The sequence below is a fragment of the Trichechus manatus genome, unplaced genomic scaffold (genome assembly GCF_000243295.1).
Source record: "Trichechus manatus latirostris isolate Lorelei unplaced genomic scaffold, TriManLat1.0 scaffold00043, whole genome shotgun sequence".
NCBI lineage: Eukaryota > Metazoa > Chordata > Mammalia > Sirenia > Trichechidae > Trichechus > Trichechus manatus.
The window spans coordinates 8,594,683-8,616,865 of record NW_004443979.1 but is presented as its reverse complement, the minus strand read 5'-3'; the positions used below and the strand labels follow the sequence as shown (position 1 = coordinate 8,616,865).

The window sequence follows — 22,183 nt, the reverse complement described above, 5'->3', positions numbered from 1 at the left end:
AGGATGTAGAACATTTTCTTTATAAACTATGTTATGCCAGTTGAGCTGGAGACCATGGTCCCTAGCCCTCAGCCCAGTAATTCAGTCCCTCAGGGAGTTTGGATGTGTCAATGAAGCTTCCATGACCTTGCTTTTGTCAAGTTGTGCAGACTTCCCCAGTACTGTATACTGTCTTACTCTTCAAGAAAGTTACCACTTACCTATTGTCTAGTTAGCGTTTTTCTCTTCCCACCCCTCCTCTCACTAGTAACCATCAACGATTGTTTCTTTCTGTGTGTAAACCTTTTAATGAGTTTTTGTAATAGTGTCTCATACAATATTTGTCCTTTTATGATTGACTTATTTCACTCAGCATAATGCCCTCCAGATTCATCCATGTTGTGAGATGTTTCACAGATTCATCATTGTTCTTTATTGTTGAGTACTATTCCATTGTGTGTATGTACCATAGTTTGTTTATCCGTTCATCTGTTGATGGGCACTTAGGTTGTTTCCATCTTTTTGCTATTGTGAATACTGCTGCAGCGCACATGGGTGTGCAAATGTCTGTTCGCGTGATGGCTCTTATTTCTCTAGGATATATTCCTAGGAATGGGATTGCTGGATCGTATGGTATTTCTATTTCTAGCTTTTAAAGGAAGTGCCATATCATTTTCCAAAATGATTGTACCATTTAACGTTTCCACCAGCAGTGCATAAGAGTCCCAATCTCCCCTCAGCCTCTCCAACATTTGCTATTTTCTGTTTTTTTTTTATTTGTGCCAGTAATGTTGGGGTGAGATGGTATCTCATTGTAGTTTTGATTTGCATTTCTCTAATGGCTAGTTTCATGAACATTTCCTCATCTGTCTGTCAGCTGCCTGAATGTCTTCTTTGGTGAAGTGTCTGTTCATATCCTTTGCCCATTTTTTAAATTGGATTATTTGTCTTTTTGTTGTAGAGGTGTTGGATTTTCTGGTAGATTTTAGATATTGGAACTTTGTTGGATTTGTCATAGCTAAATTTTTTTTTCCCCATCCGTAGGTTCTCTTTTTACTCTTTTGTTGAAGTCTTTTGATGAGCATAAGTGTTTAATTTTTAGCAGATTCCAGTTATCTAGCTTATCTTCTGGTGTTTGTGTATTGTTAGTTACAGTTTGTATGCTATTTATGCCATGTATTAGGGTCTCTAGCGTTGACTCTATTTTTTCTTCTAAGATCTTTGTAGTTTTTGGTTTTATATTTAGGTCTTTGATCCAAAAAAATTTTTGTGTGTGGTGTGAGGTACAGGTCCTGTTTCATTTTTTTTGCTGATGGACATCCAGTTTTGCCAGCACCATTTGTTAAAAAGACTATCTTTTCCCCCATTTAATGGAGGTTGGGCCTTTGTTGAAGATCAGGTAACAGTAGGTGGATGGATTTACATCTGGGTTCTCAATTCTGTTCCATTGGTCAATGTATCTGTCGTTGTACCAGTACCAGGCTGTTTTGACTACCTTAGCTGTATAGTAGGTTCTGAGGTCAGGTAGCGCGAGTCCTCTTATCCTTCTTCTTCGGTAGTGCTTTACTTATCCGAGGCCTCTTTCCTTTCCGTATGAAGTTAATGATTAGTTTTTCCATCTTGTTAAAGAATGCTATTGGTATTTGGATTGGGATTGCACTGTATTTGTAGATTGCTTTGGGTAGAATTGACATTTTCACAGTGTTGAGTCTGCCTATCCATGAGCATGGTGAGTTTTTCCATTTACATTGGTCTCTTTTGGTTTCTTGCAGTAGTGTTTTGTATTTTTCTTTGTATAGGTCTTTTATGTCCCTGGTTAGATTTCTTCCTAAGTATTTTATGTTTTTAGGGACTGTTATAAATGATATTGCTTTCCTGATTTCCTTTTTGTAGTTCTCTTTATTAGTATATAGGAATCCAACTGATTTTTGTATGTGTGTGTCCTGCTACTCTGCTGAATCTTTCTGTTAGTTCCAGCAGTTTTGTTGCCGAGTTCTTTAGGTTCTGTATGTATACTATCATATCATTCACAAATAGGGATAGTTTTACTTTTCCTTACCAATTTGCATGCCTTTATTTCTTTTTCTTGCCTCATTGCTCTAGCTAGGACTTCCAGCACAGTGTTAAATAGGAGTAGTGATAAAGGGCATCCTTATTTTGTTTCTTTAATTTTATTACTCATTATTAATTTACTTATAAACATCCTGGATTTTCATTAAACATTCATTAAGTGATTTCTGTCTGAAGTTAAATAGGGGTAGGAGTGGGCCTAAGATTTAGGAATATTGTTGGGGAGAAGCTTATTAATCACTGATTAAATGTTGGAAGGAATGACTTGAGATTGAGGGTTTATATTTGTACTTGCTCTTATCTCAAAGCTCTTTTATTTGTTCTGCTTTTCCTTTAGTGCGCTTTCTGAAACCCCACTCATTATTTAATATGTACAGAATTCTGTGTGTGTAATCGGAAGAGGAAAGTTCTTCCTCAGTTTACAGTCTATCTAAGTAAGCAGTGAGTTTAAAAATGACTTTATAGGTAAAGTTAACCTGGAAGTTTGCAAAGTGTATTGAAATTGAATTTGTTTCTTAGCTGGTAGCTGGTTTCAAAGTAAAGTATAATGTCCTTTGAGGAGCCTGAATCAGTGTTACAGAATTATTTGAATTGATCCTTAGTCCTCCATTTTGGTGTGTAATTGGGACATTAATAATGGATGGTCAATGCATTTGGTGGTCAGATATGTTATTTTGATCCATTTTTATTTCCCAAGGGACCTCTGGAAAGGGCCATGTGGGTAGATTAAAAAACCACATTATTGGAATTCAATAATTTTGTCTTGCTGTTTATGTCTAGTGCTTGCTGAAGAATAGTTCTAATATGGAGAGTCAGTCAAGCATGTAGCAGGCAAAATACCAAAATGGATTTTCTTAATTAAAACATAAGCTTGCATTCTATTTTTTTATTTAGACTCTGATGCTCAGGGTTAAATCCTCCATAAAATGTGCTAGATGTATACATTTTGCTCCTTTTGATTCTTGTGGCTAAAGGGATGACCATGGGGACAAAATGAATCCATAAGTACAAAATTATTTGGGTTAATGAAAGTATAAATTTATATAAATCAGTTAGCAAAAATTATGTATTGCAGTAATGCCTAAGTAGTTTTGAAAGACTGAAATTTCAGTTAAATAAAGTGTATCCCAAAGGAAGCACTGAGTTCTCTCTAGATGTCTTTATTTCCCCCATAATTACTTAAAGGCTGTGGTAGCTTGGAAGTGGAATCCTAGCATGTCAGGGTCATTCCTCAAGGTAACCAAGGTCGCATTCCTTCAAGTAATGGGGATATCTGTGCTCAGAAAGATCTTGTATCTTTAAGTTTGTATGAAAACGTACAAGAGGATTGATGACCTATTCAGCCACACTCTGGTACAAATCAATGACTCAAATTGAAAGGGAGAAACGATGAGTAATGTTTACATTCTCACCCTCATTTCAGATGAATAAATGTCTTTTCCTTATGCACATCTTTATTTCAAGCTTGTTAAACTTTTTTTAAAAAACTTTTAAAGTAAAAACAGAGTTGAAATTGGAATAACCAGTAATTATTGATGTATTATTTATCTATCGGTACCTGGCTAACAGCACCTGGCCACCTGATGTAGATTCCTGAGAGAAGGAGGGCAGGATGGCCATGAATGGAGTGACAGTCTTCCCCCTACACAAAAAAGAATGCTGAGGATCTTGTGGCTTTGATATTGGTTTTCTTCAGTCACCTTGATATTGTACTTTATATTACTTACTATGCATAATTTCACCTGCATTTCTTGATCCTTGTTTTGTCATGGGAACTTACTTCACTTCTTTGTTGTTGTTAACATTTCCTTTTTTTCTTTTTCACAAAAGAAGTGAATCTCTAGTGGAGAAAACTTAAAACATACAGATGAACGATGCAATAAAAATCATTTCTAATGCTGCCACCTAGAGAAAATACTATGAACAGCTTTGACATCTTTTTTAATTCTTTCTCTGTGAGTGTGCACAGCTATAATTGTTTATAGAATTGCTTTGTTGCTTACATTTAATCAGTTAATATGTCCTGAACATATTCCAATGTCATTAAATATATTTTTACAACATCATTTTTAGCATCTGTGTATTATCCCATTATATGGAATACCATATCATGTTAAACCAATCTTTTCTCTTTTAACATTTTGGTTGCTCTAATTTTTCAACATTATAAACACTCTGTGATAACATTTTAGCAGGTGAATCCAATATTATCTAAGGGCAAATTCATTGGAATGAAATTACTGAATCAATGAGAGGCATATTTAAGAGCTTTTGAGAAAGGCTAGTTGATGATGACCTGCATTCCCATCTGCCCTAAGTGAGGGGATGTCGTTGGCTTCAGAGTCTCGATTGGTTGTTATCTCATTTACAGGATCTTAACCATGGACCCTAAAATTAGTTCCTCATCGGACTCTGATCCTATGAGGTTTCATTTCCTTTTCCGGACTCTCAGATGTGACACCTAAAAATTTGTGTCTGTGGTGTTAGTTCCCAACAGGCATGTCGTAGGTGTTTAAATACAAATCAACAGCCAAGCTAGTTACTGTGGATATTTATGTGGGGGAGGAAGACATAGAAACCCATCCTTAGAAGCTGTGCCATGGACTTAGTGATCTAAATATACAGAGAAAGAGGCTTGATCTGCCCAAGGTCATACCATGAGTCAGCAGTGTAATCTCAAATAGAACTCTCATCTTCTTAACTTCTTTCTCCCAGTATAAAGAGTATTTATGAATAGGTAAAGAAGAAATATTTGCAAATAAACCTATATGGCCCTTTCTACCTTGAAATACTCCAAAATTTTAAGAGACTTACTAGCAAAGTTTTCATCTCGGGTAAAACAAATCTAAATTGCTAATAGGTATTGATAAGAGTTTTAGAAAATAAAATCTAAATAAATACAGTGAAGAGAGAGTAGTGGATGGTATAAAAAAACAAACAAGCCCATTGCTCTTAACCACTGTGCCACCAGGGCTCCAATGGATGGTATACCTACTGTCAAGTTGATTCCAACTCATAGCGACCCTATGAGTAGAATTCATAGCGACCCTATGAGTAGAACTGCCCCACAGGGTTTCCAAGGAGGGACTGGTGGATTTGAACTGCTGACCTTTTGGTTGTCATCCAAGCTTTTAGCCATTGTGCCACCAGGGCTCCATGGATAGTATAAAAAAGCCAAACCCATTGCCATTGAGTCGATTCTGACTCATAACGACCCTATAGCACAGAGTAGAACTGCCCCATAGGGTTTCCAAGGAGCGCCTGGTGGATTCAAACTGCCAACCTTTTGGTTTGCAGCCATAGTTCTTAACCACTATGCCACCAGGGTTTCTGTGCATAGTATAGGCAGATGGAAATGAGCCTGAAAGGAGTATGTGTATAGGGGTGGCAGATGGAGGAGAGTGGAGGAGTAATGGCCTAAAAACACCATGGTGACTGAGGAAAGTATAATCAAAAGGCTCACCTGGGGGTAGGGGGCAGGATTTTTGGGTCACATTCTGAATGAACCATAGATCTTTCCTTGTTGGCCTGGTGGTATGGTCTGTGCTGTTATTTCAGAATCTGGCAGGGTCACCTGCAGGAGCCAGAGTGATACTTTTCAGTGTTCCCAGGAGTAGAACTCAGGTCTTCTGATTTCCAATCTAGTGCTCATTCTACTACTAGCAGGAAATAGAAGCCATTTTACAAGGATTTTCAGGGATACCCAAAAGCTTCTGAGTAACTAAAGCTCAGGCTCTGCATTACAGGAGGAGTACACGAAATAAAAGAGAAATAAAACAAAAGAAAATCTTTGAACTTGAGAGTAGAGATCACCCATACAGCACTGTCTTCACAGGTGAGGAAACTGAGGATCAATGATCTACTGGGGCACAGATAACCAGTGACACACTGTATTTCTGACACCCAGCCTGGTGCAAAGTGATCTAGACACATCTTGTGATTCATTTATTCTTTCTCATGGTCTTTTTTTAAGCTTCAATTTCATGGTTCATGAATTCAGTATCACTAACATCAGTATGTATTAAGAATCTATTTGCATGTGGAATTTCCTAAGGCAGACAAACCTCATAGAAATAAACAGACAGAAATGACATGTAGACCACTGAACAAACAAAGCAAATAGAGAAAGTGCACAGCCTTTGCCATGTGAGCTGGTGAATGAAGAGATGCTCACAACCCATTGCTTGAAGAGAAGATCCATCTTCATCATTAAATAGGCCTAAACTAATAAGTAGTACGGATAGCTCCGTGTCCTGTAGTTATTATATCGGAAAGAAAAAAAAAAAGTGTTGTACCTGGCACACCCAGCATTAGAGTACATGGACTGATGCAGTTTCTTTGGTATATTATTGAGCATGGATTTTTGGTCTTTTGCATATCCTAAAATGGTCTGCAAAGACTGGAAGGGTCAGCTGAGGCAGGAAGCCTCTCGGGGCCTGCTTTCTAAAACCAAAGGGTTGATTTCTGCCTGGAGTAAAACTAGTAGTCAAGTGGTTGTTAGTCATATTTTTATTGAAACTTTTTCTATTCCTTCTAGAAGGATCTTGAAGATAGTAAAGAAACCTACAAAACTCCCAAACATTTAAACTGTGTAATATGAACTGTGGTGAATGGGAATCTAGGATATACTTTGTATTCTCTCAATGACCAGTTAAAGACAAACCAAAAGTGACCCCGCTCTCCTCTGTGGTGACAAAATCCATCTTGACCAGACATCTTATAAATGATGTCCTGTCCTAGTCGTTTGCTTCAGAGCCAGTATTAGTAGTATTAGGGTAATATTAGTATTGCTATTCTGAAACTATCATATGTATAATGTAAGATGAAACGAATTAGTAATTATGGATCTTCCAATTCCATCACCCCCTGTATTTTTGAAAATGAGGATTCTTGATGTGGAAGAAAGGAGATATAGCTGTAGTATAAAAGATGTTAGGTAAAAATCCTGTAGTACTAAATTTGAATGAACATATTGGTTATGAACACATAAGATGTTTTATTTTAAAATATACACACTCCTTAGCTTTGTTAATTAAAAAGCCTAGAAATAATGACCAACCCTGTAGCACTGAGCATCCCTAAGTGCCCAGATGGTGGTCTGGAAAAGCTTTTGCCATTAAAAGAAACCAAGACTTTTTAGATGAATAGCTGATTTCAAGTCTGGAAATATACAAGATGAGCAAGAAAGCTAACGAAGACTTCTGGAGTAGTCAACTTAAAGGCAAATTGAAGAGGATCCCGTTGACCAAAGATGGACAATTTGAGCTTCAATAAGATTAAGAATTGAATTGTAGTGGATCAAAACCCATCAAACGCATTAAATCCATGACTACATAATGAATTAACAGATCTAGGCACTGAACATCAATGACTGCTAACATCAAAATAAAGCAAAAAACCGAGGTTAAGTGCCTGTTGATGAAAGAACACAGCCTATTGTTTTGTCTAAGAAGTTAAACCTGAATAATGAATAATTATGGATCTTCTAATTCCAGATGGAACAGCCAATTTGTAGGAAGTAAAGAGGACAGAAGGATTCCCTGGGTGGTACAAACGGTTAATGCGCTGAGCTGCTAACTGAAAGGTTACAGGTTCCAATTCACTCAGAGGTGCCTAGGAAGAAAGCCCTGGCAATCTGCTTGTGAACAATGAGTCATTGAAAACACTAGAGAGCACATTTCTGCCCTGGCTCACATGGGGTCACCATGAGTTGGAGTTGATTTGACGGCAACTGGTAGAACAGGGACAAAGAGGACAGAGGAACCAACATGGTGGACTGCTTCATGTGGCTACAACCAACCAATCCAAATTATGGGAAACTCTGCAGGTCAAATGTCCCAGGTTTCTCTGTAGATAAATGTAAGGGAAAGAAAGGAATATAGGTGGAACCTGTCGATGAAAAGAGATTTAAAAGACGTATCAAGTTAAAAGCTAGGCAAAAGTAAGTTGTAGTATCCAGGCATGCACACTTGGGTAATAAAATCAGAAAAAGAGCAAGGAAGTGATTGCTGTACCAGTCAGGATGGTGGTCACTTTTGAAGGGATAGAGGGTTTGTGATGGGGAGAGAGCACACAGTCATTTCTGGGGTGCCTGGCAAAGTTGTATTGTTTGATCTGAGTAGTTGTTACAAGAATGGTTGCCTTATAATAATTTACTAAGCTGCATATTTGTTTTGTGTGATTTTCTGTATCTGTTTTATTCTATAGTAAAAGTGTAAAAAGTAGAAAGAAAAAAAAAAACATATGTTAGAGAAACCCACAAATCTGACGTTGCCCTAGAGATTATCAGAACACTGTCAGCACAGGGTAAATAAAGTTGTGGAAAATTGTTTTCTGGGGCATAAAGAATGTAAATTGCACTGCAGATGCATCTGTGTAATGTCAGCAGCGGGCTACCTTTCAAGTTGCTGTGAGGTTTTGTTTTTACAGTTGCGTAGCAGCAGGCTTGCACGTAGATCCTGCTTTCCTGTCAGTTCGCCTAGACAGATGACCTGTCTCTGGCTCAGAGTGTTTCAACATGTGGTGCATAGAACACCTGGCATCATAGCCACTGGCGTGCTGAAGAAACTCACGTTCTTTGATCCCGCCTCCAGAATTAGACTCTTCAAGAAGAGTGGCCCAGGAGTCCGTACGATTAACAGCACACTGCAGGTTAAGAACCACCATTGGCTTCTCTGTAGATTTCTACCTGAAACATTGCTAAGAAACCGGTCCTATAAAGATGTCTTGGGGAAAGTGTAGGTCTTATGAGCAATTCCCAGATGAACTGTTGAGAGTCGGGCCATAGCTGTGATTTTTGTTATTAGTGAGTGAACTCAGGTTTTGAACCTTTATTTAGTTAGTTATGTAGAACACTGAATGTAAGTGGGTGTGACTAAGCACTGTTGTGGAGCCCTGGTGGTGCCGTGGTTAAGAGCTTGGCTGCTAACCAAAAAGTCAGCAGTTTGAATCCACCAGCTGCTCCTTGGAAACCCTCTGGGGAAGTGCTACTCTGTCCTGTAGGGTCGCTGTGAGTCGGAATTGACTCAGTGACACACAACAACAACGATAAGCACGTTGTTTTAGTTACTGTCGAGCTGTTTCGACTCATGGCGACCCCATGTGGGCAGAGTAGAACTGCACCATAGAGTTTTCAGAAATAGATGGCCAGGCCTGTCTTCTGAGGACCCTCTGGGTGGATTCAGACCACCAACCTTTTGGCTAGTAGTGGAGCACTTAACTGTTTGTGTCACCCAGGGACTCCTGACTAAGCACTTGCCCAATTATAAAAAGAATTTCTCTAATGTACAATAGCAATGTTCATTTTTCCTCCAAACTTTTTACTCAGGGTTTTCACCCCTCAGAAATAATTAAGAGCCTAGGATTAGGAATTTAAATTGATATATTAATCAATTAATCCTCTGAAGCTTTATACTAACAATTAAAAAAAAAAAAAAACAACTTTTTAAATCATGGAAAGCAGAACAACCCATATTTGAGCCTCACCGGGTTTGCCCAAACAAAACTTCTAATCGATCTTTTCTCAGTTGAAGACAAAGGAGGGCTTCAGAGGTGTGAAGGCTTCCACATCTCCTCTTTCTACAGTCTCCTCCACTCTTCCAAATCCGTATGCTTTTTCAACATCTCTCGTAATCAAAACAGAAAGTGATCCAACATTGTGGATCGCGTGCCAATTACTGTGGGAAACACCTTGGAGAGGAAACTAAACTAGTACTTACTTTTTGGCTTTTCTCTTGGTTTGTGAAATACAATATTTTATTCAATTGAATTTGATACCGCAAGCATTTTTGAACACTGTGCATGTGCAAAACAATGTTCTAGGAGTGTAGCATTATAGATACAAAGATTAGTATAGTAAGACAAGTGTCCTGCCTCCAGAAAGGTATGATCTAGTTAGAGAGATAGATAAGTAACAGCTAATGATAATGGCAAAAACATTTCCGCATAAGATACCTCATTTCGGAGCTCTGGTGGCACAGTGGTTAAGAGTTCGGCTGCTAACCAAAAGGTCGGGAGTTCGAATCCATCAGCCGCTCCTTGGAAATCCAGTGGAGCAGTTCTACTCCATCCTATAGGGTTGCTATGAGTCAGCATTGACTTGATAGCAATGGGTAATGGGTTATCTTATTTCAGTCCTCACAGTTTGAGAATTTTAACAGTAAAAGGATACCCACTGTTTATAAACCATAGAGTTCTTAAAAACTTTGGAGAGAACTACCGTGCTAATTCTAAAACATCTTTTGCTTCCCTCCTACTGTTCTCCATCGGTCATTCTCAGTGTGACAAAGAACCTGTGACTGTTAGAAAAAGTATATTTGCCAGAGGAAAGAAGCAAAAGGATAGTACAGTTTTGAGGAAATAAAAATATCTTGTCAGAGAAGCATCTATTATTCTACATTTTGGAGAAAATACCATTTGGAAAGTTAAAGGACGTCAGTATGTTGTAATAGAAAGGTTTTTGTGTAAAGTTGCACAGTTTTAGTTTGAATGGTCTACTTAGTTTTTTTTTTTTTTAAATAAATAAATGTGGTATTCCTTTGATTTTTATTTTAAAATAAGATACATGTGTTATAAGAATCTCTTAACAAATTCACACTTACATAGTGTCCACTTGGATAAAGACACTTCTGTTTATCATTCAGTTCTATGGTGCCCTGGTCCCACAGTGATTAAGAGTTCGGCTGCTAACCAAAAGGTCAGCAGTTTGAATCTGCTCCTTGGGAACCCTATGGGACAGTTCTACTCTGTCCTTTAGGGTTGCCATGAGTTGGAATTGACTCACTGGCAACAGATATTTTGAGTTTATTCATTTCTACAATTGCTAGTCAACAAAATGAGCAGTCATGTTGACATGGCATTTTTGTAGTAAGACCAAAATATGCACACAAAATCTATCTTATATTTACTCTCTTGCTTACTGACTTTAGAGCATGAAAACTTTTGATTCTAAATGTAATGGGATGCCCTGAATAAGAGTAGGGTCAGAGATTTTTGAAATTTTGGTAGGAAAAAGGGGTGAGAGTGACTTGCAGTTATACAACTATAAGTCAAGAGTGTTTTAATGGAAGCAGTGAAATTATTTTTATGGAAAGAGAAAGAGACGTAGTATCTAGGGTTATAGATGTATGCAGAAACGTCTGCTGATTACTGTTTGTTCCTGAGGAGAGGCAGGTTGTAGATGTTGGGGGGATTTCTTTTCTCATTTGTGGATTGCATGTGGGAAAGCAAGAAGCAGAGAGGAGAACTAGGAGGGGCTACGTTTGTGAGACTGAGGTGCTACGTATTACTTTTACACCTGAGTATTGACGTTGGGGATGGCACCTTTCCTTCCAAATTCACACAGAGCCCTGGAGATTGACAGTTTGGTCACTTTGGGAGGATATGTTGATCCATGGGCACTTGTAATTTCTCAAGGAAACTCCTGTTTGGAGAATGGCTGAGGAGCGAGCATCATGGTGGCCTCATGACAAGGCAGCAAACAGACCCCTTCCCTTTTCAGGGACAATTAGCAGGAACGAGGAGGTCACGCTTACAGTTATTACCATAAGCAATTAGAGCAGTCACAGGAAGAGTGCCCTCATTTCTGTCACAGGCTGGTAAAAACTGAACATACTGGTTAAATATGCAACACTTATCTTAACAGCCCTGTATCTTTCTAGAAAAATTAAGATATAACTGAAAAATATACAATGATATGTTTTGTAAAAAAAGAAAACGGTACCCCTCCCACATAAACATGCAACCAAATTAAAACAAAAACAAACCCCACCAGCTAGAGTTTATTTTGTAAACAATCTCAGGTCACATGAGTGTATGAGCTACTTCAGTTACCATAGAAGATTCGTGTTTTAGTGACAGGCAGCAGCAACTGAAATTTAGAGACTAGAAGGTATCTAGAAGATTGAGTGAAGGGGGAAGTTGGCAACATAACGTATTCAGTACATTTGTTTTGGAGCCCTGGTGGCGTAGTGGTTAAGAGCTCAGCTGCTAACCAAAAGGTCGGCAGTTTGAATCCATCGGCCGCTCCTTGGAAACCCAGTGGGCAGTTCTATTCTGTCCTATAGGGTTGCTATCAGTCGAAATCGACTCGATGGCAGTGGGTTTGGTTTTTTGAATCCTAAATGCCACGGGGAGTATGGTGCTGTATGTAACTTAAAAAAGAAAATGGAGAGCATCATTTTCCCCCATTAGCACAGTGATATCTATGGAAAAATTCTTATGTAACTTTTAAGATATATTGTTAACACTTGTCATTTGCTTTAATTTTCTTTGAGATGGGCTCCAGATCAGTCTCGTTTTCTTTTATGCTTCCCAGAAAATAGTGTGGAAGCTATGGAATTAGTACTGATGGTTATAGTATAGTTAAGTACCATATCCTTAACAGTTGTGCTACTTGTAATTTCCAAGAAGCTGAAGGAAGTGTATGGCCCAAGATGAATTTTTATATGCATTGTTATAAGATGCTATAAACTGGTTTTCTTTTTCTTTTATTATTTTTTAAATTATCATAAAGTAAAATTTACTTTCTTTTTTGGTGTACAGTTCTGGGAATTTTAAGCCACATATCATGGATTGAATTATGTCCCCCAAGAAATGTGTGTATCAGTTTGGCTGGGCCATGATTCCCGGTATTGTGTGATTTTCCTATATGTTGTAAATCCTGCCTCCATGCTGTTAATGAGGGAGGATGGGTGGCAGTTGTGTTAGTGAGGCAGGACTCAATCTATAAAGTTGGATTGTGTCTTGAGGCAGTCTCTCGAGATATAAAAGACAGAGGTAAGCAGAGGGACGGGGGACCTCATACTACCAAAAAAGCAGCGCCGGGAGCAGAGCGTGTCCTTTGGACCTGGGGTCCCTGTGCAGAGAAGCTCCTAGTCTGGGGAAAGATTGATGAGAGGATCAACAGAGACAGGAAAGCTTCCCCTGGAACTGACGCCCTAAATTTGGACTTTTAGCCTACTTTATTGTGAGGAAATAAACTTCTGTTTGTTAAAGCCATCCATTTGTGGTATTTCTGTTATAGCAGCACTAGATTACTAAGACACCACATATAAAGCAAAAAACCTATTGCTGCTGAGTCAATTCTAACTCATAATAACCTTATAGCGGCCCTATAGGACAGAGTAGAACTGCCCGGTAGGGTTTCCAAGGCTTAATCTTTATGGAAGGAGACTGCCACATCTTTCTCCTATGGAGCGGCTGGTGAGTTGGAACCGCCTACCTTTTGGTTAGCAGTCAAGTGCTTAACCACAGCACCATCAGGACTCCTAACCCACGTATACCAAAAGCCAAAAACCTGTTGCCGTCAAGTTGATTCCTACTCACAGCGACCCTAGAGGACAGAGTAGAACTGCCTCCATAGGGTTTCCAAGGAGTAGCTGATGGATTTGAACTGCCAACCTTTTGGTTAGCAACCGTAGCTTCTAATCATTGCACCACCACTGCTCCAGCCTACATATAGAATTATGTAATTACTACCGCAATCAGGATTCAGAACAGTTTCATCATCCCAAAGAACTCCCCTCTACTATCAATTTATAGTCATCCTCTTCTCCCCTACCTCCCCAATCGCTGGAAACCACTGATCTCTTCTCCGTCACTCTGGTTTTGTCTCTTTGTGAATGTCATATAAATGGAATTATACAGTGTATAACCTTTTGAGACTGGCTTATTTCACTTATCTAAGTTATTGTATGTATCATTTTTTTTATTGCTGAGTTATTGTGTGGATGTATCACAGTTTATCCATTTACCCATTAAAGGACATTTAGGTTTTTGTGATTATGAATAGAGTGCTTTTCATTTTTGCTTATGTAAGTTTTCATTTCTCTGTGGTAAATATTCACCAGGCAGGGAACTTCATAGGGACAGGCCCTAGCCTTTTTCATCTTTCTGTACCTAGCACATTGTTGAGCACACAGTGCTGAACACATTTGTTGACAAATCAATTTCTAAAGACAGTATTCCTCTGTGTTTATTAAATCTGAGTTGGGCTGGGGACAGTTTGAGTATCTGTAAAAAATTATTATTGCTTGAAGGACATTTAAAACCTATCCTCAATTTAAAATTAAAAGTTTGTTACTCTTTGGAACATCTGTTGATTCAGTCATCTAAGTGAGCTTGCTGGAGAACATGGGAGATTTTAAGCAGCCAAAGCAATTCATACTAATTGATGATATTGAAAAATAAACCTATACATTTTTTATGTACTGAAATTATTTTTTGTTCATTATCAGTCTGTTAAGATGCGATCCATATCATTAAAATTCTTGAGTGCTGAATTCATGTGTAGTCACTAATTATATAAAGAGGCCCTGAGGAACCAGCCCTCTAGTTGAGGAAGACATTCACATACAGAAATAAACAACTCCTCTGGGAATGAAGCTACATTCTGATGATGATAAAGTCTTCATAAATTATATAAAACAGCATCTTGTCCAATAATAACATTCATAGGAAGTTAGATGTATTAGCTTTCATTTCTTCATAAACAGGGCAAGATAACAGAGCCAGCTCCTGGCAAGCCTCTGAAGGTTAACAAAGTTTGTCTTGGTATCCTCGGCCATGTCTCTCTGGATCTTTCCTTCCTCTACCCTCATGTTTCCAGAGTCCTGCAGCTCTCTGCTCCTGGGACAAGACTTACAAGGGGTGGGAACTGTCTTAAGGGCATTAGACTGAATCTGAGGTCTTGTGAGTGAGACAAGTCCAGACTGTGATCTGTCCATGGCCACATTGTCCCACAGAGGCATACTCAGGAATCAGGAGAAGAATCCAAAGATCAGAGACAAAAATTCTGGCAGCGACAAACCTGGGGAGAGGGGCTGGAACTGATAAGAATATGGGGCAGAATTAGTTGAGTAGGAGAAATGGGATAAAGTCAGCCTAAGGCTATGAAAGGTGAGTTTTCAGGAATAACTTGCTTTTATAGAAGATCACTGGTAGACCTATCTATCTCCCACATTGATGACTGTCACTTACACAGTCTTCGGCATCTTCATCCTTCTACTGTCCTTCACCCTTCTAGAGACACTCAGTTTTCTGCCTACCAATACCCTCTCCTCTATCAAAACAGGAAAGAATCTGAACACCAAAACACCAACATTAACATTTCCTGGGTAATTATACTTCACTATGAAGTTTAGTCACTAAATTAGCTCAACCAGTCATTGCCATTTTAAGCATTTTAAAATCTGTAATTGTGGAATGAATAAGGAAGACTGAAGAAGAATTGATGTCTTTGAATTATGATGTTGGCAAAGAATATTGAATATACCATGGACTGCCAAAAGAATGAACAAATCAGTCTTGGAAGAAGTACAGCCAGAATGCGCCTTAGAAGTGAGGATGGCGAGACTTCATCTCATGTACTTTGCACATGTTATCAGGAGGGACCAGTCCCCAGAGAAGCACATCATGCTTGGTAAAGTAGAGGGTCAGAGAAAAAGAGAAGGACCCTCAAGGAGATGGATTGACACAGTGACTGCAACAAAGGGCTGAAGCATAATGATTGTGAGGATGGCGCAGGACCGGTCAGTGTTTTTGCTCTGTTGTACATGGGGTCGCTATGAGTCAGAAGCGACTTGATGGCACCTAACGACAACAACAACAATTGTAGAATGAAAGATTTTATCTCCTGTTAATAATCTCAATAAACAGATGAGGGAAGAGCTTTTGCTTATAGATCCTTAAGATGAAAAAAATATACATATGAAGGGGTTGTTTCTTTTTATATTCCTAAAAATACTGTGAATCTCTTCTGAAATTACTACTTAATTTCTACTGACTAGTGCTACAGTGCTCACAAGTCTGTTATCCACTGAGCAGTTCAGCTGTGTGAACCGAGTCCAGTTTCCAGTTGTTTACCCAAGTCACATGCTCAGTCAAGTCTGAACACCAGTGGTGGGCACATTGTTAATTAAGTGCCCACAAGGGCTCCAACAGGTCAGATCTCCCTGAGCCTTTTAATTCCAAACAGTCCCTGCTATGAGGAAGCTATTCAGCAATGTTTTTAAAAATAAAAGTCCCTAATACCTAGTTATCTGGCTGAATTAAACAGAATCTCCATGATTTTCTTCATCTTCTTTCATATAAATGCCCAACAAACTGGCAACAGTTAAGGTCCTAAGCACGCAGAAACTTCAAACTGATTATCTTTAAATTAATGTTCAACATTTATATAGACCTGGGGGAAGCTGATTTTCTACTATTTTTTAAAAAGTATACATAGATTTGGATTCACTCACCTGTTTATAAACAAACTTCTCTTTAGCTGTTCAAAGTCCATACACAGACATACACATTCATATATATATGTATGTATATTTGTATTATATATATATATATATATATAAACACATACGCATGTATATCTGTAGTTCTTTTTCTATAGTTTATGTGTGCATGTGATTTTTGTTAAACCAGACAGCTGGTGGTATACTAGAAGGCTTAAAAATAAATAAGTTAATAGACTCCAGAAAATTGTACCATGATATGCATTATTTAAGTTTCAGAATTTCAGCTGAGGCAGTACGTGCACATTGCCAAAATTCTCCACAGAGCGAGGTCAGCACTTGTGGGGAGGGTGTTTATTTCCCTTCAGGGCCCATCTGCTGTGGGAACAGGGCCAATTTACATTTCCCAGTAAGTAATAGTAGAGTGTGGAAACCTAAGTTAACTGGCATCATTGATGCTTTGGTGCCCCTTATAGATTGTTCCTCTGGATAGTTGCCTGGCATTCTCGAACAATGACCTGGCTCAGAATACATTCTTCTATCCTTTATGAAGGAGCCAAATCATGTATAAAAGGAGCAGATGGCATGTGCTTTGGTATAGAGTTCTTATGGTGCCAAGGCTATATATAACCTTTTGTGTTTGGAGATCAAAGTGGGGTAGGTGAGAAATGCCTATTTGGCTAGTCTAAGCAAGTGGCATAAAGGTTACCTAAACCTTTTTCTCTCCTAGGTACGTAAAGTATTCTGCATTTGTAGGATCGTGGTGGGACCCAGGAGACAGAGGCTAACAATCTCGGAGTTGTTATGAAATCAGTAGTGTGAGGAAGTTGAGAACAATGCCAAGGGAGTAGTTGAAGTGATTACCGTAGATGCTGTGCTAGGAGCAGGTGGCATATGAAGAAAAAAAGGAGAGGGGGGCCGCGGAGGGACTGGTGGCCTGGATGAGGTTGAAGAGCACCTGTTGTAGGAGAAGGGGTGTATAAAAGTTGGACAAAATGGGACCAGTGGCACAGGGGACTTTCTGGTATGATTCCACAGGTGGAGTGATGACAAAATCCTGAGTAGAGCTGTGGCAGAGTTGTCCCAATAGGACGGGCATGAAGGTCCCAAGAGTTGTAGAGTAAAGGAAATTCAAGGCTAGGGTATTGAGTAGTCTATCAGTGTGGATATTGAAATTACCTAAGATGATGGGACACTGAGGATAGAGAGGAAAACTGTGAACCATATGCATTCTTCAATGTCAGGGAGTAAAGGGGAAGAATATAGATAACAGCAATGAGGGAAGGTATTGCAGACAGTAGGCCCCTCCAGAGAAAGAAGGCTGTTAGTATAGTGTGAAGGGAAAGAGTAATGATCTGTAAGTGGCAAAGAGGCGCTAAGCCCAGCCCTTCTCCCATCTTTCAGGTGAGGACTAAGAGAATGAGCAGCCTCCCCTGGGAGGGCAACAGGGGAAGCAGGATCCTGGGGCAGAGCCAAGTTTGGGTAAGACCAGGAGATGGAGCATTTTGTGAAGAAGTTAAGGAATGTTTTTTTACAGTGGAATGGGGATACTAGTCAGCAAAGTACAGAGAATTGAGGAGAGGTCAGCAGTGGGAGAAGGGGAGTTTTCCAAAGAGACACAGAAAAATACGGAGATTAGAATCCTAAGGTGGCAAAGGATACAAGCCATTTGCTTTGGTTGAGGGTACCAGGAATAAGAGGTATAGGAAATAAATGGAGCAGATGCTCCAAGCAGGCATAAGCTGAGGCTCCAGGCAATATAGACTATCTGATGGTAGCAATTAGAGACCTGCTCTTTTGTGCTAAGGCCAGCTGAGACTCAGGGAATGTCAAAGACCAGGCAACCTGGTCTTATCTGGTTCCCATGTACTAGTTAAAAGGGTAATGTAATTTTTGCCCCAGCTCTGTTTTGGACTGCATTGGCTCATGGGCCACATTTGGAAGAACCTGACCTAATGGTCCTCCAAAGTCTTTTTAGTTTAAACTGTTAATCTGTTTCAAATTATTATCACCAAAATTTGTATTACTATCACTAATTAGTTCTTGGATTTTAAGAACAAGTATTGGAGTATTTATTGGAAGTGTACAATAATTATTATTCAAAATTCAACACAACTTTCCATCATTCTTCAATAGATTTCTTTGTTTTTAGTTTTTCTTTAAAAATAAAAAAAAGTAACTGAATTACATGAAAACAGAAGGTTATGTTTCCAGCACAGAATGAGTGTTTTGACACTCAATATATGATGCAAGACTCAAATGCTATCTTAGGATTTTAGCCTTAACAAAAATCATAAATAAAGCTTCCCCACAACCCTACTTTTCTCTGTCACAGATGCAAAAGTAAAAATGAGTAACTGAACACTTTTAGCTGACACCTACAACATTTTGATGCTTAGTGGATTTTTAAATTGCTCAGTAAAAACTACTGCTAATGCTACCTACTTTATGCTGTTGGCCTCTAACAGCACAATGGAAATTTGGGAACTTGTAGGAAAAAGTGACATTTGAGATACTAAATATGCCTACCTAATAGTATATGTCAAGGGGATTGAAAATTTGAGTTAGTAATGTTTTCATTTAAAATGTCCAGGTCTTATGGTCTCAGGGAACATCTAGCTCAATTGGCATAACATAGTTTATAAAGAAAATGTTCTGCATTCTACTTTGGTGAGTAGCATCTGGGGTCTTAAATGCTTGTGAGTGACTATCTAAGATACTCCACTGGTCTCACCCCATCTGGAACAAGGGAGAATGAAAAACACCAAAGACACAAGGGAAAGATTAGTCCAAAGGACTAATGGACCACAACTACCACAGCCTCCACCAGACTGAGTTCAGCAGAACTAGATGGCGCCCGGCTACCACCACTGACTGCTCTGACAGGGGTCACAGTAGAGGGTCCCAGTCAGAGCTGGAGAAAAATGGAGAACAAAATTCTAACTCAGAAAAAAAGACCAGACTTACTGGCCTGACAGAGACTGAAGAAACCCGTAGATTATGGCCCCTGGACACACTTTTAGGTCAGTAATGAAGTCACTCCTGAGGTTCATCCTTCAGCCAAAGATTAGACAGGCCGATAAAACAAAACGAGACTAAAGGGGCACACCAGCCCAGGGGCAAGTACTAGAAGGCAAGAGAGGACAGGAAAGCTGGTAATAGGGAACCCAAACTCAAGAAGGGAGAGTGTTGACATGTCGTGGGGTAGGTAACCAATGTCACAGAACAATATGTGTACTAATTGTTTAATGAGAAGCTAGTTCTGTAAACTTTCATCTAAAGTACAATAAAAATAAAAATAAAAGAATAAAATGTCAGGTCTTCAAAAACAAATCTGTATTTTGTCTTGATCCTTGGGATTTTTCTGGCTTTCCTTCTTAAGAATAATTCCACTTGCAAAGTATGAGTTGTATATTTAGACACTTGTTATGAATCTGAATATTGTGTCCTGGTGGGGGAGTGACAATTGTCCCTTATACTGAAGACTCCATGGCTTATTGAGAATGGCTGGGAATTCCTAAGAAGCACACATTCTAGCCCTTCTTTCTTCATGCGAGGTGTGTGTATGATGCTCCTATCCTGAAATAGTGTGTGCTCAGCATAGTGTACCACTTGCAAACAGAACAGCTGTTGACTCCCTTGCCAGACTCCCAAACAGTAAACAAAGAGAACAGGGAATGGATTTGAGAGGTGAATCTCTCATCTTGGCTGAATTTTCTGTGTGGGTATCTGAAAGAATAACAGAGTTTTTGTGGTTTAGAAGTTCAACTTACCTGTGTATGCAATCAAAGGCCTAGTTCCCAGGAATATGGCCTGCAACTGTGTGTCTGAACTAAAACCAAGGCTAAGCATCCAACATGTGCCAACATGAGCTGCCTGTGATTTAAGTCCAGATAATTGGTGTCAGGTGAAGGAGTGACGTTTTAACCTTGCAAGATAAGGCAAAGTAGTCCTCACATATTTTGCTCTTCTTTATTACAGGACATCTGTGAAGATATCTCTGATCATGTTGAACAAATCCATGCCCTCCTAGAAACAGAGTTCTCCCTAAAGCTGCTGTCTTACTCTGTCAACGTGATTGTGGACATCCACGCGGTGCAGCTCCTCTGGCACCAGCTCCGAGTCTCGGTGCTGGTTCTGCGGGAGCGCATTCTGCAAGGTCTGCAGGACGCCAATGGGAACTACACCAGGCAGACGGACATTCTGCAAGCTTTCTCTGAAGAGACAAAGGAAGTGAGTACTCTCTTTGAAGCCAAGTAATTGTTAATTGTCACCATTTGAGAATGTTTCAGTTCTGAGTCATGGAATGGGAATTCTTTGTGGGTAAATAAGTGAGTCTCCGTTCAATTATTTAATAGATATTTACTGAGCCCTTACTATGTGCCAGGCACTAGGTGCTAAGAATATAATAGTGATCAAGACATGGTTTCTGCCTTCAAAGAACTGAGAGTCTAGTGGGGATAGAGACAAGTGAACAGATGTTCAGGCCAGGTAACAACAGGTCTATATGATGTTATTGGAGGACAGAGAAGGGGCACCAGATTCAGACTGTGAAGGCTTTCCAGAAAAAGTGAGTCTAACCTGAGACCTGAGGGAGAATTAGACTGGTGAACGGAGGTAGAAAATATTCTAGACAGAGGGAATGGCATTCTCAAAGACCCAGATGTGAGAGAGAGAATGATATGGTCAGAGAGGTATAGGTGTGACTGGAGCAAAAAGTTCTAGGGACCAGGATGGAGGAGTTAGTAATACATAATCAGGCATCAGATCATGAAGATAGAAAACTTTTAAAGCTATATTAAGAAAATTGGATTTTATTTTGAGGACAACAGAAAGTTATTGAAGGATTTGTTCAAAGAACTTGCATGATTAGATTCATGCTTTAGAACAATCATTCTGGGTGCAGTGAGTCAAATGGATGTTAGAATGTTATGCAACCAATTTATTTAGATTTTCCTTACCTTAAGAGTAGTTTAAAGAGTTTGTTGTTCTTTTTTTTTTTTTTTTTTAATCATGTGTAGACTCATTTAGTTTATTGTAAGGTAGTCAGGCAAGGCACAAGGTCTTATCACACGACATTCAATTAGGACCGGAGAATCAGGACAATATAAGGTTAATTCAATGGTTAGAGTCCAAATCTTTAGACTTCAGGCATGTAACTTTAATAAGAGGTCTCAGGAGGAAGGCTTGACTAGGGCTCATGCTCAACAGAGGTCCCTTGTAGGTGGGGTTTGAGGTTGGAAGTGCTGGGCAAAGTCTCAGCCATCTTCCCTTGCAGGATCTCAGTCTTTGGAGAGTGTTAGAGTCTAGATAGAGATGTTCCACCTCTGCTGTCTCTCGTTCAGTGAGCTGAAGTCCAGGGTTTATATGTGGTTTTATCTGGACTCGCAGCTAAGGTCTATATGATGTCGTGTCTAACAAAGACTAGTGTGTTACCTCTTCTTTTCAGAGTTAGAGATTAGCTGTAGGTTGCATCTTCTCTTTAACGTTAGATATTGGGGAGGTTGTTTTCTACTTATTTATGTCTTAAGGCCAATTTACAGAAATTTAGCTATATGTTACATTTTCTTTTATCACAGCATGCTCGTGCAAGGCCAAATTAGAAAGGTTGTTTATAGCATACTTTTATATCTTAGATCATCTAAATTCACATTATGAGTGACTTATGCATATGTGGTTTGAGAGTATTATAAAAGCATACATAACAACATGAATATTATTCCTATTATTTCATTGAACAAGGGTGATTTTTCTCACTTTTTATTGGCACACTGAGTTAGTTTAACAACATATCTGAAAATAAAATATAGGAAATCCACCCACAATGATTCATCTGTAAATGCCCTCTGTTTCCAACGCTCAGTAAATGTTGTGCATCTTAGATTGCTCTTCAGCTCTGACCT

The 22,183-nt window shown here is 39.1% G+C and overlaps 1 protein-coding gene across 1 annotated transcript in view; it reads left to right on the top strand.

The window, feature by feature from the left end:
- AKAP6 (A-kinase anchoring protein 6) overlaps positions 1-22,183 on the top strand; it is a 404,455-nt gene that overhangs the window by 68,162 nt on the left and 314,110 nt on the right. Inside the window, exon 2 of the mRNA XM_004376527.2 lies at positions 20,262-20,513. Within this exon, the coding sequence (XP_004376584.1) occupies positions 20,262-20,513 (252 nt within the window). The remainder of the gene's footprint in view (positions 1-20,261; positions 20,514-22,183) is intronic.